General features: G+C 48.4%; 7 protein-coding genes across 7 annotated transcripts, besides 10 other annotated features; all 7 read left to right on the top strand.

Annotated features, from left to right (window-relative positions):
- Positions 1–450: 450 nt before the first annotated feature.
- Positions 451–480: a microsatellite.
- Positions 481–1,111: 631 nt separating this feature from the next.
- TraAM80_00614 (geranylgeranyl transferase type-2 subunit alpha) lies at positions 1,112–2,632 on the top strand (the record flags this gene model as incomplete). Its single annotated transcript, XM_029377685.1, has 1 exon — positions 1,112–2,632. The coding sequence occupies one exon, from the start codon at positions 1,112–1,114 to the stop codon at positions 2,630–2,632; it is 1,521 nt and encodes a 506-aa protein (XP_029242453.1).
- Positions 2,633–2,728: 96 nt separating this feature from the next.
- Positions 2,729–2,755: a microsatellite.
- An 87-nt stretch (positions 2,756–2,842) lies between these two features.
- Positions 2,843–2,868: a microsatellite.
- Positions 2,869–3,117: 249 nt separating this feature from the next.
- On the top strand, positions 3,118–3,609 carry TraAM80_00613 (uncharacterized protein; the record flags this gene model as incomplete). The annotated part of the gene is made up of 1 exon (XM_029377684.1): positions 3,118–3,609. One exon carries the CDS (start codon positions 3,118–3,120, stop codon positions 3,607–3,609), a length of 492 nt encoding a protein of 163 aa, XP_029242452.1.
- Positions 3,610–4,249: 640 nt separating this feature from the next.
- Positions 4,250–4,279: a microsatellite.
- Positions 4,280–5,026: 747 nt separating this feature from the next.
- Positions 5,027–5,087: a microsatellite.
- A 328-nt stretch (positions 5,088–5,415) lies between these two features.
- On the top strand, positions 5,416–6,192 carry TraAM80_00612 (uncharacterized protein; the record flags this gene model as incomplete). Its single annotated transcript, XM_029377683.1, has 1 exon — positions 5,416–6,192. One exon carries the CDS (start codon positions 5,416–5,418, stop codon positions 6,190–6,192), a length of 777 nt encoding a protein of 258 aa, XP_029242451.1.
- Positions 6,193–6,464: 272 nt separating this feature from the next.
- Positions 6,465–6,505: a sequence feature (A-rich).
- Positions 6,506–6,667: 162 nt separating this feature from the next.
- Positions 6,668–7,936, top strand: TraAM80_00611 (uncharacterized protein; the record flags this gene model as incomplete). Its single annotated transcript, XM_029377682.1, has 1 exon — positions 6,668–7,936. One exon carries the CDS (start codon positions 6,668–6,670, stop codon positions 7,934–7,936), a length of 1,269 nt encoding a protein of 422 aa, XP_029242450.1.
- Positions 7,937–8,078: 142 nt separating this feature from the next.
- Positions 8,079–8,107: a sequence feature (A-rich).
- Positions 8,108–8,153: 46 nt separating this feature from the next.
- Positions 8,154–8,173: a microsatellite.
- A 24-nt stretch (positions 8,174–8,197) lies between these two features.
- Positions 8,198–9,262, top strand: TraAM80_00610 (uncharacterized protein; the record flags this gene model as incomplete). The annotated part of the gene is made up of 1 exon (XM_029377681.1): positions 8,198–9,262. One exon carries the CDS (start codon positions 8,198–8,200, stop codon positions 9,260–9,262), a length of 1,065 nt encoding a protein of 354 aa, XP_029242449.1.
- A 437-nt stretch (positions 9,263–9,699) lies between these two features.
- Positions 9,700–9,725: a microsatellite.
- An 86-nt stretch (positions 9,726–9,811) lies between these two features.
- Positions 9,812–11,548, top strand: TraAM80_00609 (putative chloride channel protein; the record flags this gene model as incomplete). Its single annotated transcript, XM_029377680.1, has 1 exon — positions 9,812–11,548. The coding sequence occupies one exon, from the start codon at positions 9,812–9,814 to the stop codon at positions 11,546–11,548; it is 1,737 nt and encodes a 578-aa protein (XP_029242448.1).
- Positions 11,549–11,674: 126 nt separating this feature from the next.
- On the top strand, positions 11,675–12,901 carry TraAM80_00608 (chloride channel protein; the record flags this gene model as incomplete). The annotated part of the gene is made up of 1 exon (XM_029377679.1): positions 11,675–12,901. One exon carries the CDS (start codon positions 11,675–11,677, stop codon positions 12,899–12,901), a length of 1,227 nt encoding a protein of 408 aa, XP_029242447.1.
- A 563-nt stretch (positions 12,902–13,464) lies between these two features.
- Positions 13,465–13,481: a microsatellite.

Below are 13,481 nucleotides of genomic sequence, written 5' to 3'. Positions count from 1 at the left end.
CTTCCTAAAAGAAATACCTGCGGGAACAGTAACAGTCGAAGGGTGACGATGTCATTGACTTTTCACACATACTTTGGAACTCTACCGTGGTGCGGAATAGCACTGGCGAGAGAAGGGGTGGGATGGACAAGTCGAGAAATGTGGTGGTGGGGAGTGGAAAGGAAACGAAGCGGGCATATGATACAGCGATTAAATGGCTTCCAAAAAGAAAAAAAAAGGGGTGGGGGGGAACATAAAAAAAGTTGTATGTTTTTTTATACTTTCGGCCGCCATGGGCGCGTGGCTGGGAGCTTTTGCTTATAATTATACATACGTGTACTTGTTTCTGTGTCCCGATATGTGTCAGTTGCGTCACAAACCTTTTGTTTGCTGGTGCTATCTTTCTTCTCTGTGTGCGCCACACATTGGATGCAAAACAACACGGAATGTGACAACCCTTTTGTGCACCGGTGTGTTGTTTTGTTTTGTTTTTTACTTGTTCTTTAGGGTTAGGAGGGGAAAGTTACTTTTTCCTTCTAGAGGCAGGTGGGTGGAAGGTGTGACCCTGTCGGGATAAGACGCCGAGGGTTCGTCTTGTTCGACTACTCAGATGTTTTATTAATTGATTTGAAATTTTAACCATGACCGTGTTGGAATACGGCGGGTGCAGCCTTTTTGTTGTTTCTGTTTCTGTTTTTCTCCGGCTGTGGTGTCATCACTCTAAAAACAGGCGCACATAGGAAACCTGAACTAGACGCGTTGGGGATGCTTTTGTGTCTCTGGGCTCTGTAGGGTTTCGCCTCCGAGTGTATAGGTGATTGCCTTCCTTGTTTGATGTTGTAAAACGCCAGAGTTTGTAGTGTGCCCATTGGGTACACACACGTTGGTTTGTTTTTCCATGAGTCTCTCTCTTGCTTTCTCTCTCTTTCCATGTCCGCGTGTATGTGTTGCCTGTTTATTTCCCTTTACTTTGGTGGGTATTACTTGTCCGTGATTTTAGTGTGATACGCACTCTATAGGAGCACGGATTGCGCTTCTCTGTGTGCACGTTCCCCCCCCCCCCTCTTTTTTTTTTTCTTTCTTATTGAGCTGTTAGGTGGTGCCGTTTTTTTGGAGTTGCTTGTGTGCGGGGATGCACGATCAACGGAAGGTGCGCCACGAGATTAACGAGGCGGCGCGGGAGCGCGATCTTGCCGAGGTGCAGGCATTCACCTCCCTCCATGACTCTATGCTGCGGCAGCGTGATCGTCAGATCTACTCTGAGGCGGTTTTGCAGCAGCTGTCGGAGCTGCTCTGCAAGAACCCAGAGGCGTACTCGATGTACAACTACCGACGCAATGTTCTGTTGCATCTCTGGAGGGAAATGCGGGAACAGCAGGAAGAAGACGTGAAAACAAACGAGCCCGCCAAGGAAATCGCATGCATGGAGGGGGGTGATACAGCGGTAAATACGTCGTTCCCCTCATCGCGGGTTGAAGAAGAGAAGAGGCAGACTGCTGTACAAAGAAAGATGGAGTTTCTCAAGGAAGAATTGAGGCTTAACTCAAAGATACTTCTTCGCGATTACAAGGTGTACGTCGCGTTTCTGCACCGGCGCTGGATTTTTGCGCAGCTCAAACGGTTTGCCAAAGATGCCCTTCTCACTGCAGATGCCGCTGGTGTCCCTGGGCAAGGCCCTTCTGTCAGGGTGGAGTGCCCTGAGGAGGTGCGTTTCTGGTCGTCCATCTTGATAAGGGAGAAGGAGCAGTGCGATGCGTTGCTTGCGGTGGATGAACGTAATTTTCACGCGTGGAACTATCGACGATGGGCGTTGAGCGAAATTGCATACATGGATAACCTCCTCGCGCACTGTTCCGTCGACACTGCTTCCGCCAGTTCCAAGAACCCGGCTGAGAAGGAGGTGCCCAAGGCGAGGCAGTTACAGGAACAGCAGCCTCAGTCATGTGGTGATGAGGGTGTTGTGGAACCGCGCGGGTTGTTTTTCACTCCTGATGAGCTGAAGGAGTTAAACTTTACTACAAAAATGGTGCAGAGAAACTTTTCCAACTACAGCGCGTGGCATCAGCGTGGATTAATCATAAAAACGGCGCTTCAACGTCTGCAGCAAAGGCTTGGGGATGATGTTATGCGTGATGCTACTTTGAGAGAGGCGTGGGAGCAGCTGGAGGAGGACTTGACGCTTTTTACCACTGCGATTTACTGTGATCCGTCGGATCAATCGGCGTGGTACTATGCTCAGTTTCTCAGAAGGGCAGCCGAAACTCTGGAACACATCTTACCTGCCCCATATGCTGCGTGTGACGACTTTATAATGCGTCCAATTCAGTCGTGTATAGAGCTTTTGACCGAAGAAAAGCGGCTTGGCGATGAGGCAGATATGTACTGGCCTCGCTACTACCTTTTTACCTCACTACTCGCTTCCTGCGTGTCCGAAAATAGCAATGACAACGTGAAGAATAGGACGGCGGCGGCAGTGACTGCATTGGTACGTGATATACGGAGAGCGTTATGCCCCAATGATTCACTCAGTGGCACTAGTGACATTGAGGAGGATCGTGGATGGTGCCTGCGGGAACTCGCTGCGGAGTTGGTGCGGGTCGACCCTATGCGTGCGGGCATGTATCAAGGTCTTCTCGCGACTTCCACCACTTGAGGTGTACCAACGAGCCAAATGACGGTGGTGGGTACAACGACGAAAGGCAAAACAAAACAAAACACGGTGTTAAGGACGCATAACAACACGGTGGTGGTGTGTGTGTGTGTGTGTGTGTGTGTGGAAGTGAAGGGCATCAACAGAAGGAGTGGAAATTTTTTTTTTACGATGAAATAAAGCGTCAGAAAAATACAACAAAATAAAAAGAATTTATTGTTATTGTTGTTGTTGTTTTTCCTTACGGTGAACATTAATGACTCTCCCTCGCAGCCGAGCGGGTTATTTTGTCGTTGCCTTCTTTTTGTTTCCCCTACCGCATTTTTGTCTTGCCTTAAAAATGTCCTTGTTTGTTGATTCCACAGAGGCTTTAACTTGGTATTTGCGCCAGCCTTTTTATTTGCTCATTCAGAGCAAAAAGGGAAGTCTGAGCGTGTTCCACTCCACACGTCCTTCCTCGTGAACCTGCAACAAATCACGGAAGAGAAATGGGATGCAAAAACTCAAAGGCGAAGGGGCCGACTACGCAGCCACCCACCACGAAGCAGGATAACACTCCAACCCCCAACATCTCCACTGTGCCCGCTGCCGCTCCTACTGAACAACGCGCAAAGCAGCCTAATGAGACGAAAAAAAATGAGGCCACAACCTTTGTGGGTCGCGCTGGCAACGGCGAGGTGACTGACACTGGATCACCGGCCGGGCCACGGAAGGTAGTTGCAGGCCAGGGCGGCAGCGACAACAAGCGTGCGGCATCAAACGCCACCTCAAAGCAGGAGGTTGATGACGAAGGCAATCCACTGATTTTGCCGAACGGTAATTGGGTAAGGACGGACGGTACACCCTTCTACTACTCAGAGCAGGAGAACCTATACTTCCACCCTCCTAGCTGCCAGTTCTATGACCCGACGAACGAGATGTGGTACGATCCGGAGAAGGATGAGTGGTACTACGACGAGGAAAACGAGGCTCAGTCGTAGAGGGATCACCCTTTTTTTTTTTTTTTTCTGAAGGGGAAGAAAAAGGAGTGAGTATAGATGGGAACAAGGAAGGGGAGAGGGGAACCAGGAGGTGCAAGGAAAAGAAATAAACTGAGAAGGGATGAACTGACACACGGGGGGAAAAGCAGGCGAGCGGATTGAACATGTCATGGGCGAGACTGAACACTGGTGTAAAAAAAAAAAAAACGCGACTTAAACGAAAAAAAAAGTAGGATATGGGCTGTTGATGAAATTTTGTGGTGGTGGGAATATGTGCTTCTCGTGGGGATGCAAACAAGGATCGCACCTTTTTCAACGCCCCTCCACTCCTTTTTCCCTGCGTATAACATGTACTATGCAAGGAGGTGAAGGAGATTGTGACGGTGTTAGCCCGCGATTAATACATGTCGTTTTTTCGTTTGATGGTTTTTTCCCACATTTTGCATTTGACGTATCGCATGCACTCATCTAGAGGCATACGCCCCAAAGGTATGAGGGAAAAGAGGATTGCCGTGAGAGAGGGGCACGTGAGGAGCACCAGCTGGAAACGCACACGGGAAGGCAAGAAGGAAGAGAGAAGGGACGGGATTACCTGACGCGTGCTGCACGTATGTAGCGATTTCTTGTTTTGTTCATGTTAATATATATATATATATATATATATATATATTATGGCGTTCTCCTTTTCCTCGTGCTGTTGTTTTTGTTTTTGTGCTAAACGGGAACTGTTGTGACGTGAGGAGGACAAGCAGGGAAACGGAGAAAGAAGAGAGAAAAATAAATAGTGAAGGAGGGCAAAATGAGCAGAGGAACAATAGCTTCAAGCCACAGAAACGAGGGGGGGGGGGAGGGGAGGAATTTGGACGGAATGCGAGCAAAGTCGCAAATGAACACAGTAATACCTTTTTTTCTGCTCACTCAGAGAAACAAGATAATACGAACAAAAGCAGGGACACTTTTTTACTGCATGTTTCTATATGCGTACAGCATGGTTTTTTCTTGGACCCTCCTCTTTTTACTCACTCTCATTTTTTTTTTCCCAAGGGGGTTTCCCTTACTACTAGTCGTTGTTATATTCGTTGTTTATTATCTACGTTCCACGCACGCACACACATATATCTAACCTTTTTTCTTTTTGTTGTTGCGTGTGGGCGTGCTGCTGAGAATGGAGAGAGATAGAGAGATGCATGGGTGTGGGCAGTTGTGCGTGCGTAGAGCATCTGTGTCTGTGTCAGTTTGTGCAGTTGCCGATGCAATCAATGCTGTTTTTTTTTTTCTCACACATTGTTTGCACTTTTAGGCGTTGTAGAACTTTCTGGATTTGTTTCAAATAGCTTTCTCAACCACCCTTTTTCCTTTTCTTTTTGTTTGGCGAGTAGAGGAGTCTGTGTGTCTGAAACCTTGCTTCGTGGCACACATATATATATATATACCTACATATATATATATATATAATATATATATATATATATATATATGTGCCCCTTCGTAAGAGAGAAGGGCTAGAAGAAATAGAAAGGGTTGATGAAAGGGCCGTATATATTTATATGTGTTGAGAAAAGTGTACCAGAAACGGCAACGGAACAAAGGAAACAGCTTCTGTGTGGATAATACCCTCGGTGATGTTAACAATTTGTCGCTTATTTTTACTTTTATTTTGCCTCTTGTCTGTATGTCTGTGCGTTGATTTGTTTCTTGTTTTTTACCTGATTGCTTGGGTTGCGGTCCTGTCCCTTCTGAGGGCGATGCGCCTTTTAGACTGTGTTTTTGCTGATTGCACGGAAATACTCGGCAGGCTGCAAGGGAATGGCATTCATCTCCCCGGGTCCGTACTTTTACGACAATGAGATTGACCGCATGCTAGCGGAGATGCGTGTACGGCGGCAGCAGCAGAGGCACATGAGTAGGCAGCGACAAAACCCCGCTGATAACAGGCGACGGAAGATAAGTGTCACCCCCGCAGATCTATTTACTTCGTTGCTGGAGCGACAACAGTCCACGGAGGCGGCTTGGCGGTGTGCCTGCTATCTACCGAAGACGTCATTATTGAAAGTGACTAAAGAAGGAGAACCTGTGCCACCCCATCATTTTACTGCCTGTACCAACCCACGGCTTCAAGAAAAAGCTGAGATCAGAGACGACACAAGTACTGACGTCTCTAACGACGAGTCATTGACAAAATGTCTGCGACGCGAACTTTGTCTGGCACGGAACGAGAATGCACTTTTGCGACGGGATATGTACAGAACACTCACCACCATAGGCAACTATCTTGCCCAATTTGACGGCAAAGGGAGAGTTGGTCCTGCACTTTACATGGACAGTGGTGAGACTGGAAACACGGCGGGGCACGAGGATCATGATTCCCCTCTTCCTCCAGCAACAAGTGTGTGGGAGCTGTGCGACCGTGGAGTACTCCGTCTCAGTTCTGAGGATGCGGCATTGGTGCGAGACCTTAATGTCATTATTGCGACCTCTCTGGAGCGCTACGTTGGCCCGGAAAAGTCCTTTAAGCAAGGTCATCACGTTCTGCAGCTGGAAAAGGGCCAATGCTGTGATGAAGCAGCCGTCCAAGAGCATTGAAGGAGCTTACAAAAGTAAAAAATGAATACGAATACAACAAGTCTGAGGTTTGGTTGTGGGACACCTTGGGAAGAGCATTCCTCCTCAATTCTTGAGATTAACTCTCATACTTCCTTTCATATACTTATACTGCCATGAGAAAGGAAAAAAAGTGTAAAAACAAAGCAAAACAAGACAAAAATATGTCTAATGGAGTCTGCTATCGTTTGTGTAAGTGAGTTTTCCACGTTCCCCTTGCTCACCCGCACGCACTCCTCTTTTTTATCGTTGCATTGTTGTTTGATTGTTTTTGTTGCTGTGTGCGTTTTTGTTTTCTTCATTTCTCACCATCTGCCTCTTACTGCTGCGGATTTGTTTTCTTGGACGGCTATAGTAAAAAAAAAAAAAAACAATATATGTGTAACTATATATTTGATCACTCACTTACGCTTTAATAGTAGAAACAGATAAAAAAGAGGGAAAATAGTGGTAGAAGATGCTGCCTGCTGCAGTGGATTCTCACGTCGGAGCATCCGTGTCGGAGCCGCATGCATGTCTGTGCATGCATGGCAAAAACCGAAGCGGCAATCTAGGTGCGCTTCAAGCGGAGGGAGAGGAAGCGTTAGAAACCAGCAGCGACAATGAAGAGATGCAGTGTGCTGCGACACTGCGTCTCCACGAGGACTACCCAGAGCCTCTAACCAGGGCTCAACGCGAGTTACTGTACCGGCACACTGCGACGATGGTTCATCGGTTTGAAATGTTGCGTAAAGGCACGCGCATTGTTGAGCGAGGCTACAACAGCCTTAAGTCTCTTCTCGCCAGACTAGAAGAGGAACGGACACGTCTGCAGACCTCGCTGGATGAATTGCTAAAGCAGGAGGAAGCAGAAAGTTCAGCTACAAGCCACACCGAATCAACTGCGAGCCGCACAGAGGCCAAACCGACCCCAAGCAGGAGACGTCCAGGTGGCCTGTTGTGCTCTGCGGCGTTTGCGAACATGCACAATATCCTTAATGCCGCAAAGCGTGAGGAGCAACAACAGCGGTTAAATGTCACGCTAGGGCGAGAGAAAATTGGCAAAACGACGCAGCTTAAAATTATAAATGATGACCTTGCAGAGCAGAAGCAGTACCTTGCCCCACTCACCGAGAAGTATGAGAAGAGTCGTGCCCTGTTAGAAATGACAAAGGGCAAGGTATTGGAGGTTTTGCGGCTTTACGACGAGATGCATCGGATGGAGGTTCTGTATGCGTCGCGCTTTTTTTTACGCGCTTCTGGTGCTCAAGGAGGCGAGGAGGGGGCAGAAACTGCGGCGTATGATGTCTTTTTTGCCCCAGCGAGGTACACAGATGAGGTGCAAGACATGATCCGTGAACAGGTGGAGGAGACGCTTGGTGAGTATCTTGCCTACCGCGCTCGCGTTGACCCGGTGCTGGAGTCGCTTGCGGAGGAGCGGCGCAATCGGGAGGCAAAGCGGGCAGACCAGCTGTTGCAGCTTATTGGTGTTGATACAGAGAACATTAAGGTGGCGGCGTCCGCCGATTTAGGTTTTGCGACATCACTGGTGACGACAACCATAACTGACGCGACACCTCCTGCGTTGAAGAAGAAAGATGGAACCACTGCGGTGGCCGGCCAAATCAGCGATACGGAGGATGACTACGATGATAATGACCCAGGGGATGAGCCGCAGGAAAGGAGGCAACGTGACCAGATTCAGTCCGCGCTGGCCGCGCTTGATGACTTTGAGGAGCTCTATTGAGGAGGCAGGAGACAGGGAGTTGGCGGTGGGGAGAAGGAAAAGAAAAATATCCGGATGAGGTTTAACACACAAACAATCAAAAAAAAAAGGTTTTACGTCCTTGTCTAACCGAAGAGAATAAATGAAAATAGCCTTTGCTTCATGTTTTGTTTTGTTTTTTGTTTTAATTTTCTGCGAGTTGTATCGAGTTGTGGGGCCGGCAAGGCCTTTTTTTTTTTGGTGGTGGTGGCGGTGGTGCGTTACAGGTAAACAAACTGGAGGATGATTCCAAGGCTAAAACAGTATGAAGATAGTCCCCCATGCCGTCACAATATCATTACAGTGGCCACTCCCGGTATCACAGCTCAGCGGTCCCAGCTCTCGCGCTACACTGGCGTGGATGGCGTAGATGTTCTTGAAAATACGTGTAGCTGGCGACCTCATGTTGGCTTGGTGGCAAGCGAAGACCATTCAGAAGCCGAATTGGTAGCCTTTCAAATGGGGCATGAAAAGTGTATGCTGACAGCAGAGGAAGACCCTCCTTTGCTTTACCATGCTAGCTGTCGTGTGGCACCGAGGCTTCTGCACAATGTTATGGCATCTCCTGAAATGGACGAGATAGTGTATAACAAGTGCAGCTTCAACCCCTTGCATTGGCTCTTGATGCTGAAGGAGATATTTACGTCTATTGCCTTCTCCGTTCACCCTAGGCGTTGTGCATACTCACAGATGCGGATGACAAACATCGGTGGAAAAAGGGACCAGGCGGTATGCCAGAGGGAGATTCGACGAGCAGTTCGAATCATAAATAAAGCTACGGCTATCTCACAGGGTGACAACGACGTTGCGCCGCACTCATTACCAGGGCGATTACTTCCTTTGAAACTTGTGTTGTTTGGTTGTAGTCGTGGGGCTACCACCACCTTTTACACAGCGATGAAACTACCGCTTGAATTGGCACAGTACGTCTCTCTTGTTGTTGTTGAGGCGCCATTTGATACGCTGCATAATGTGATTGCATCATCGTGTTGGTTTCCACGTTTTTCGTTGTGGTTTGTTCGAAATTTCTGTGACTATGATGGGGATGAACCGTATTCCTTTGACCCTGATCGGGTGCAACTTCGCTGCCCCATCGCATTTGTGATGTCAACACAAGACACCCGGGTTCCAAACAAACTTACACATCGACTGATTGACACTGTGAAGCGAGAGTGTCCACAGATCCCTGCAGTGGAGGTGTTGCAACTGAAACACAGTCGCCATCCACTGATGGCTGTGGGGAATCGTGAGGACCAGGATGCGTACGTTGCCTTTATGGAACGACTGTACGATACCTACTGCAGTTGAGACGATGTTTTTTTTTTTTGTTGTTGTGGGTCTGTGCTGGTAGTGGGGTGGAATGCGCCAGCACGGTGGAAACAACAGGAGACGAAGGGTGTGGGATTGGCGTGGATCTTGCCGCATTTATTATTTTTTTTTGTGGTTGCGTAACCGACGATGTTTCCCTAAGGGGGAAATAAAAAATGAAGGCGAGAGCGTCCAAATGTTCTTGCCCATTGTGGGAGGGGCTGCCACGGCTGCGCTGCTTGTTTGCTCGTTTGGTTGCGGCCGCGTTGTTTCATTGCTCACCCACACATTTCCACCAATACGCCTCATTTTTATTTTTGTTTTTCCTCGATCGTCGCATGACTCTCTTCAGTAGAAAACAAACAAACAGGGAGACGCAAAGTGGCAACTTGTTCCTCGTTTTGCACAAGGAGGATTGAAGGTGAAGGGCACACCCAATATATATATATATATATATATATATTTGTCTTTTGAAGTGTTTGTGGCTCTCTCTTTCTGTGTACTGACCTGCTGTGCGCCCGTGGTTAAGAGAGGTGGAGAGGGAGGGGGATGTCTTTCTTTACACCCCCACTTGTGGCTGAGGAAATAGCGGAGAGATGTGACGACTCCTTGCTGTCGTGCTCCTCCCAACTTCCCCAGGACATTGAGGCCACGTCGCTGCGGAGGCGTTTGTGGACGATGATCTCGAGGAAACACCACCGCTTTTATTTGCCACATGAACGCTTGAAGATGGAGCGGTATGAGTCTGTAGATACACATGAACCTGCAACGATAGTTTACAAGGACCACCTGGAGAGCCGCAGCCAAGAACCTCGTTGGTTCATATGGGTATTTGTGTTTGTATTAGGTATTGCGTCGAGCGTCATCGCCATTGCAGTAGTTTCTCTGTTGCATGTACTGAACGGTATACGCTACGAATTATTAGGCTTTGGACTTAGAGGGTTTTCATTTAGTGATCCAAATCGATATGCAATGACAAACCGCACGGACCTTGATGTTGTTGCCCTCTTTGAAGGTGCTGATGTTGGCCTATACGGTATTGAACCGCGCTCCACCGCGAAAGGGTACTTAATGTGGATTTCGTTTAGTATGGTATTATCGGTGATTTCAAGCCTTATATGTTACCTCGTCCCTGAGAGCATCGGGTCCGGATTACCTGAGGTGATGGCGTACCTGAATGGTGTTAACTATCCTATGCTGGATAGTTTTAAAGTGCTTCTGGCAAAGGTGGGTTTCATTGTCTTCAGTGTTGCAAGTGGGGCATGCACAGGGCACTGTGGCACACTTATTCTAACAGGTGCCATGCTTGGTGCCCAGGCTCTTCGACGACGTTCTTTTCGATGTGACAGTGTAACTGTTATCGAATGCTTTCGTAACCCGCGCGATCGTCGAATTATTATTGTGATCGCGGCAGCAGCAGGGGTTGCCTCGGCATTTGGTGTGGCTATTGGTGGACTGATGGTAGTAATGGAACTTATCTCTACTATTCTTCCCGTGCGGTTTGCCCTTTACGTCTTTGCTGCGTCTTTAGTATCCTCCTTGACGCTGCAAACATACTTCTCCTTCTTCGCATATTTCAGTCTTCGTGACCGCCAATCCTATCCGCAATGGGAACTCATCTCTGAGATGGTTCAGTCCTTTGTTTCTCGCGTGCCATTTGAGACGGTGGTGCGGATGCATATTGTCTACTTTATTCCAACAATTGTTATTGGTTTTTTTTGTGGTTTAGCTGCGGTTCTTTTTGTCCGATTAAGCTGTCTCGCGCTGAAGTTTCGGCGTTGGCTGGAGTGGAGCCTGAAGACAAAAGCTGTCCGATATGTGTTGCCTGTGCTTTTTACAGGCGTTTACGTGTCAATCAACTACTGGGTGGTGGTTACGATGGGTGGCGGCGGATGGTCACCACCCGCCCCGGCCCCGTCAATCCCGCCAGGGGTTGAAAACAGTCGCATGCAGATGACCACATTACAGCAAACTAAGAATGACAATTTCACCCTCTTTAGGGTTCGTAATGCGATGGGCGGGCCATGCGTAGCTGTTCCCTCCACTTTGATTACAACCCGAAATGTGACGGTTGTTGCGTACTATGGGGCCAATGGATTTTTCTGCCAGGCTCCCACTTTCACAGGAGAGGAAAGCAATAACGAGGTGTGGCATGAGAAACCAATATTGAGCGTGCTTCATGCCTACGCCTCGCTTGCCTTTGCCAATGCTGACTCCGTGGTGCAAACTCTACTTAGTTGGCATACTGAAGAGATGTTGGGTGCGTTTGTGCTCTTGATTTTTTAAACCAACTATTTTCTTGCTTCCGCGTTATTTCTTGGTGTATCGCTGGGTGGCGACACACTACTTCCTGGACTTGTCATTGGTGCTGCAGTTGGTCGATTGGTTGGAATTGGTGTTCACTACGCGGCGATGTCTGTTGTAGGGCCCCATGCGGCCTCTGTCTGGGCGGATCCAGGATGTTTTGCTCTCATCGGTGCTGGTAGTTTTCTAGGTGGCACGACGGGTCTTACCTTTTCTATTTGTACGATTCTGATGGAAACCACTAGCGACTTTCAGCATCTTCTACCGCTTATGATGGGTATTACCATTGCCAAGAAGACAGCAGAAATATTTACACAAAATATTAATGCGATTCTACTCCAAATGCGTTGTGTGCCTATGCTTGACTTTGAGAATGAAATTCATAAGTACCCCATGTTTGACGCTTGTCATGTGATGGCATCACCTGTTGTGGCATTGGAGACTGTGTGCACGATTGGGCGTATTATTCACGTCTTGCAAAGCACCCGCCATAACGCCTTTCCTATTGAAAGCGTGCGTGATAGAGTATACAAGGGTATCATTGTGCGACAGCAACTGGAGGTTCTCCTTTGGCACGTGCATTTCACGCCATACCCTTCTACCTGTACCTATGAATTTGGGAAAAAAGTGGAGGCCCGTCTGTTTTACGATAATTTGTTGGGTACTGTGCCGCCGTTAGAAACGCGACTAGAGGTTCGAATTGATCTTTCACCCTACATTGATCATTCTGGTTTTTGTGTGCTCGAAACTACGACACTTCCGCGGACCTACACTATGTTTCGCACTCTCGGCCTACGCCATATGACTGTCGTCAACTCCGAAAACCACATCGTTGGCATTATTACTCGGAAGGATCTGGTGACGGATCGCATTATCGAGGGCATTGTCGCCGCCAAGGCTCGTCGTATGGTTCTAGAGCAAAGACACCGCGAGACCTCAGAGAGATCGTTTGTCGTACCAAACAGCATTGACAACAACAAGGAGGACGAATATAAAAGTGACGGCGATGCATGGAATTCGCTGAATGTCTTGAGGAGTCCTTCAAGGGAAACGGACGTAACGGGGAGGGGACACGAGTTTTACCGTATAGGGGAATGGATCGTGGTGGGGAGGTATGAGGGGGGTTGGGCGGAGGCTGCGGAATCAAAAGAAGCATTCATGCATCCTAGTGCAGCGAAGGTGGCTGCCATCCGTGCCCAGGCCGAAAAAAAAAATAGTTTACGTCGTGAATATGCTAAATTTGACGGTCCAAATGGGGAGAAACGCAGGCGTATGGTGGACCAAGAGGCGATACCACCGTCGGTGTTGTCGCCCGATAGCTCTCACTGCGTTTAATACCCTATTCCATTCTGTGTCGGAGATGCGGTTGCCTAAGCATTCAATGTCGAATGTCACGACGACGCATTTTGACCTCACGTCTGTGTCTTCCTCCGTGGAGTACTTCTCGCGCTGGCATGGTATGGTAACGCCACAGAGGGCAGACAACGCGGCATCGTTGGCGCGGCCAACTCGGGAAGACCAGCAGGCACGCTCCGTGCTGTCGCCACTGTAGTCTTCCAGTTTCTCCGCACAAGGTATGTTGGCATCTCGGTGGTCGTTTGACGAAAAGGAGCGACGAGGAGAAGGGCAAAAGGTGAGTCCTGCTGTTGTTTTTCTTCTTGGCTGTGTCAGTAGCACTGTGTCTTTTAATATTCTCACGACCTTATTTATGATACTCATTTTATGTTTGATTACTCCACGCCGTTGGGACCTCGCCAGCAGAAGGGTGTAAAGGATTCTACTGCAATGGGGAGTTTTGATCTGCTAGCGCGTGGTGCTACGTCGGCACCGGTGCATTCATTACTTCCTCTGGGGTGATGTACCTCCACCTACGCATCATTCTACAACCCGTTTTTTTTGGGGGGGGGGGGGGGGG

This window comes from Trypanosoma rangeli (genome assembly GCF_003719475.1).
Source record: "Trypanosoma rangeli strain AM80 chromosome Unknown Tra_15.4_contig_00011, whole genome shotgun sequence".
In the NCBI taxonomy this organism is placed as follows: Eukaryota; Euglenozoa; class Kinetoplastea; order Trypanosomatida; family Trypanosomatidae; genus Trypanosoma; species Trypanosoma rangeli.
Note: the sequence above shows the minus strand (reverse complement) of the source record. Positions and strands in the feature narration are given on the sequence as shown.